This window comes from Pteropus medius, unplaced genomic scaffold (genome assembly GCF_902729225.1).
Source record: "Pteropus medius unplaced genomic scaffold, Ma_sr-lr_union100, whole genome shotgun sequence".
Lineage (NCBI taxonomy): Eukaryota > Metazoa > Chordata > Mammalia > Chiroptera > Pteropodidae > Pteropus > Pteropus medius.
In genome coordinates, this window is record NW_024347790.1 from 10,146,051 (window position 1) to 10,152,050 (window position 6,000).

At 41.2% G+C, this 6,000-nt stretch overlaps 1 protein-coding gene across 1 annotated transcript in view; it reads left to right on the top strand.

Annotated features, from left to right (window-relative positions):
• The window catches only part of GAD2 (glutamate decarboxylase 2), a 71,181-nt gene that overhangs the window by 40,546 nt on the left and 24,635 nt on the right, over positions 1-6,000 (top strand). Inside the window, exon 9 of the mRNA XM_039877594.1 lies at positions 4,647-4,701. Coding sequence (XP_039733528.1) covers positions 4,647-4,701 — 55 coding nt within the window. The remainder of the gene's footprint in view (positions 1-4,646; positions 4,702-6,000) is intronic.

The following is a 6,000-nucleotide window of genomic DNA, read 5'->3' on the forward strand; positions in this document are numbered from 1 at the left end:
TGCAGTAGTTTCTAAAACTGGCCATTCATTATCGCTGCCAGTAGTGTTGTTATTACCAGTGATAGTAACATTAGTCAGTTTCTAACAGGAAGGATTCACGGAGCCTTTCCTTTTCGCACACGAATCTCTGTGAACAGAGCCAACCTCTGCTCTCCTAGGAAAGGCTGGTGGAATTACTGCAGGTTCAGCAAGACCAGTGATCTGGGTCACCAAAGACTCAAGCACCTCATATGTGACCATTTGGATGCCTGCCTAGAGGTGTACACTCTCCACTAATGTGCTCCTTTTGATAAGATAGATCGCTTTCTCCTTCAGAGCCATGGAAGATAGCCATGAATCTGGGTCAAAAGTCCAAACAAAATATAATCTGTGTCTTTTGCTTCTTCCCACAAAGAGCAGCTTTATCCTGCTGGCAACTCTCACTGGCAGTGTAGGATTTTGCCCAGGCAACTTTATGAAGTTATGTGACCCTGTAGTATCATGTGAATTTTGAAAGGCTATTGCTAATCAGGAATTTTAATGCAAAACAGCCACATTCAAAGCAACAGTCTGGTTCAACAGTCCTCACTTGCATGGCAGTCCAGTCTTAAACACAAACAACTAACAGCATTACAAAGCATCAGTTGTGACTTAATTGTCAGCCTAAAGGTTGGATGTGTAAACATTAAAAATATAATTCTTGCAATGGAAATACTGTTAGACCAGACATACAGGATGCAATAGCTGCCATCCAAAGCTGCCTTGCACTAGGAGACACTTGTATGAAAAAGCCAGGAGTGGCCAGACAGCCCCTAATCCTCAGAGGAGCCTGCTGGTTGTCGCCCAGTGTTCTCTCACCCCACAGCACAGGGGCAGGCAGGGAACATACAGTGCCACATCTGGAGCTCCGTCTGCTCACTTCCCTACAAGCACGATGGCTCAAAACCATGGGCCACATGAAAAGTACTTGGCTAGAATGTTACACAGTCATTTAAATGCCTGTGGGGCTAAAACTTTCATTTCTAAAGTAATGGTTCTCAACATGTGGACGTAGGCCTACCCACTGCAGAATCACCCAGGGCGCTTGTTAGAATGCAAATCTCTATGCATGTTTGTCTATTAACTATGTTATTATTTGTCTCCCTTGTTGGCGTATAAGCCCTAGAGAGTGGAATCCTTGGTACTCCAGCCCTCCTAACAGTGTTTGGCACATAGTAAGTGCTCAGTAACTATTTGTGGGATGACTTAATTCTTGGGCCCTATAACTGACCTACTAAATCAAAATCTCTAAGAGCTGAGTTAAGGAATCTGTATTTAAAGACGTACACATGTCATTCTTATGCACACTAAATTTTAAGAGCCATTGTTTTAAAGTAAAATCAGCCAAATCTCAGATAAATGGAAAGATAAAAATATTTGTTTCAGAGGCCCTCACACTAGCTGTCTGGTCAGACAGTGAAGTAAAGATATTAATATTAATATTATCCTTGGGTGAAACTTTTGCCTTCTAGTCATGTGCCTCCAACAAATGCTGGTCTGCCCCCTGCCAGGCTCTGGGTTCCCAAGTGGACAAAACATACATGGGGGTGAGAGGCAGAGTGCCTGGGAAAGACTGGAGCTGCCCCTCGTCGAGAGCGATTCATCCCCATCACGTTCCACTCTGAGAAGCAAACCTGTGGACTTGATCACAGTTGACCCCCTTATCCATGGTTTTGCTTTACACGGTCAACCGTGGTCTGAAAATATCAAATGGAAAATTCCAGAAGTTACTCCTAAGTTTTAAACTGTGCACCGTTCTGCTCCCTCTCTCCCAGAACGTGAATGATCCTTTTCACCAGCGTCCTCACCCGTTAGTCACTTAGTAGATGTCTGGGTTATCAGATCGACTGCCACAATATCACAGTGCTTGTCTTCAAGTCACTCTTATTTTACTTAATAACGGCCCCAACATACAAGAGTAGTGATGCTGGCAATTCGGACATGCCACAGAGAAGCCGTAAAGTGAAAAGGCGAGTACAAAGCAATACAGTATTTTGAGAGAGGCAGACCACATTCACATAATTTTATTACAGTATGTTGCTATAACTGTTCTATTTTATTATTAGTTATTGTTGTTCGTATACTGTGCCTAATTTATAAATGAAACTTCATCGTAGGTATGTATGTATACGAAAACACAGAATATACATAGTATATATAGTATATATCTGAGGTTTCAGGCATCCGCTGGAGGACATGGAACATATCCCCCCACCCCTGAGTTAAGGGGGAACCACTGTATTTGACAAACCTGCTCCTTCCTGCTGCCCCAGAGCTCACCCATGTGGAAACGGAACAGACTCTTGTGTTCATTACTGCTCTCCTGGAAGCCTGGAATGACACCTCTGGTCCATGAAAGCCAGATATTATTTTAAAGGATTTGTCTTACCCTAAAAGACTGCAGTCTTTCCAACTACGCTTCCTATATGTTCGGCCCTTTGTGTTTGTGCTGGAAGCTTAGCCTCTCTTGGCCTGTTTCCTCATTTGAAAAATGGAGCCATTAGACTAGAATCGGGTCTTGACCACCTTCCAATTCTAATGTACCTTAATCTGTGACTTCTCGGTGACACCTTACTGCCTTGTGCTTAACAAAACGTCCAGATGTGATTAGATGAGCAGATAGCAATTGTCAAGTTCGTCCATCCCACACTCTCCAAGGCAGAGGCGGTCAGCTGTGGTAGACTAGGTAAAATTTGGGATTTGCAAACAACTTCTGAGAATCCTCTCTCTCAGTTCCATGTTTACCTCTAAAAATACTATGGCAATTTTAATGTACTTAGAACTTTATGTAAAAGATAAATATCTGAGTTTCTTCTAAAATTGGAACATCTTGCTTATATCAAGGCTGGAGAACGGTGTTTTAGCAGAGCCCGATCTGGGAGAGGTAAAAATCCCCGCTCTGTGGGTTGCTCCCTGGGCCACACTGTGATGGGAAGGGAGAAATACAGAGGGCGAGATGCCCTCCCCACCACCCTGCCTTTGGTTCCTCTCTGTCCTTCCTTCTGTCCCCACATCACAGACGTCCTCATAGGTGAGCAGCTCTGAATCTCGGTGCACCCTTCACACCAAATGTACATTAATGCCCTTTGTTCCATTCCAGCCTGACTAACTAATCACTGCTAACTTGTCCATGACTGTCGCTAGGTAATTACATGTTAAGTGTCTTTCTTTGGAAAACAGCTTCACATAAATCAGTGGTTCTCAGTGCCTTCAGGCCTAATGTCTGCTGCATATTGCAACTAGTTTGTAACACTGCCTTTATTAGCCTGAAATGAAAATCGTAGAAAATATAACTTATGTACTCATTATATAATGCCCAAGTTATGTTTTTAAATGGAGAAATGTTAGCAAAGTAATTTCTATTGAAATAACATTTTAATATGCAAAAAAACTAGGCAAGACCACACTAGAAGATGTATTGAAGTAGCTCAACGCTTGCTCTATATCTAGAATCCCAAGAACAGCCACAAATGGACTATAGAGCTAGCAACAAATACCAAAACCCTGCCCACTGCCCGCTAACTGCCAGTAGCATCCCCCTATTTATTGTGACAACCTCCTGCCCCCGAAAAGAAATAATTTATTTTTCCAAATCTCCTTTTAAAAAATCCTAGATAGAGGACCATGATGTGAAAAGTTTAGCCAGTGTAGCCGCCTCAAGAGAGCTATGTTAGTTTAAAGGCTATTTCACAGTCTCCAGTATCATGTACCTACTCTCTTTCCTTTGCCTGTTTTTCTCCTGAAATCTTAGGATAGGAATGCCGCAATATATAATAACAATCTCAACAACGAAAGCTAGTATTTATTGAATGCTTTCCATAGGCCAAGCACTTTTAAAATAATTTTGCACGTATTAACTCATTTAATCCTAATAACTCCACAGGTAATATTATTATCACTGTGTCCTAAAGATAATAATAATAGGCCCAGGGAAATTAAGAAACTTGACTGAGATCACATATCTAGCCACATCTAGCTTCTTGAAAAAAATCAACTTCTCTGGTTATTATAATAATGGGGTTTTAAAGTAAGCAAAACACTATCTATAATTTTATTTTAGGAAAGAAATATTTCAGGGACGAAAGGATGTTTCTCTCTCTGATTCCTGTCTATCGATCTGTTTGAAATTTGAGCCTGTGTGTTCTTGGCCTGCTTTGTGCTTTTTGCACTTGGAATGTAATTAGGTGGCTTTTTGGCTTAATATTTCATTCGAATGCTTCAGGATGGACTATCTCCTCTTGGCATTTCTTCTCAATCTGAAATTGCAGGTCCATTCATGCACACATTTGGACTGCAAACCTTTTTCTGCCCTCTCCTTGAAATGTCTTGCTCCAGAGCAGGCTTGTTTTAAGCAAATGAAGAAGATGACCTACAAAGGCAGGTTCCGTGCTGAGTGGAGGGACGTGCGGATGTCCTAACTGCACAGTGTGGTCAGGAGTCACCTGAACTTACCAGAAAGTGCAGTCATGTATCTTTGAGGGAGGAAATGCAGAGCCAAAGAGTTGTTTAAACCAATCATTACAATCAACGGTTTACAGTTGGACTTTTACCCTCACGTGTCCACTTGTCAAAGACAACAAAGTAAATTATTCAAAACAAACCTATAATGTGTTTATTTTTTCTTTCAGGGGAAAAATGATTCCATCTGATCTTGAAAGAAGGATCATTGAAGCCAAGCAAAAAGTAAGTTTTTGTAGGGAGCTTTATCCAGCCCATAACAAGCTAAGGGTACATATTTCTATTTCTACTCCGTGGAAAACACACTTAAAACACACTTCGATATTCTCTTAGGCAGAGTACTCAAGCCTCAACCGCCTGGCTTTAATGAGAATGTGGAATTTTGCATTCAGTCAATATTTATTTCTCTGAGTTGAAGGCTCTGCTTTGGAAAGGTCGAAATTGCCGAATAAACAATACACACAGTAATATTGTATAGAATTTCCAAAGCATTTGTCTTCCATGTGTTGCAGGTTGGCATTACACAGACACACATTCGAAAGATCATTTTCGTAAGTGGGAAATATTAGCATGCTAATGCAGCATGGTATTTGAAAGAGGCCAATTTTTCCTGTCTAGACACATACTGATACGACTGGCTCGCCAAACGCCTTATTTTTCAAGAAGCATTTTAGAACTCTCTTTAGAAGTAACAAGTTCTGAAGACCTGCTAAAGATACCCACAAATCTCTGGAAGTCATTTATATCCCTGACTGGTTGGTTCTCAAGTCGGGGAGCTTGTTTTTAGAATTCCTTTAGTTTCATTTTTATTAGATATAATCTACAGTTCCTAGTTCAATGCTATAACACATGCATTTCGTTATTATGAGCTCAGGAACAATTATTTATTTTCCTCGGCCTTTTCTGCCCCGCAACAAATTTTCCCCTCATTCTTGTGCTAGAACTTCTTGTAAACCACAAATTGAACCTTTGCTGCCACCTACAGACTGACTCTGTAACTGCATGTTGTCATGTGGAGTAAATATATGCGTTCATCCTGTTTGAGGGTTCTTCTGCCTTCTTTCAGCCGCCACATGTTATTTCAATCAGTTTTCATTTAGCCTGGGCCAGACAGAGAACTGCTAAGACAGATCCGCTAGCTTGTTTGGTTCATGAATGCTTTTCTTTGAGACTCAAATAAGTCATCTTGAAGTTTCCAAATAGGGTAATGAACTCTCAATTCTCTCTTTCTCTTGCTTGCGGGGGTCCTTGATGGAAGACTGAGATCAACAGAGGGAGAAAATGAAAGCTGAAAAATCCCCTGGGATATCAATGGCCTGAGCTTGCAAGCTTGCTGGGTCCCATTGTAAGCCTCTTCTGAGAGACAGGAAAGAACAAATCGAGGCTACGTTCTGAATGTGTATGACACGGGGAGAATTTTCATTGTTTTTTGTCAGCTTTTGAAAAGAATTCTTGAACCCCTGTTTTACATTATTTGGGGCTTTTTCGTTTGCACAGGGATTTGTTCCTTTCCTTGTGAGTGCA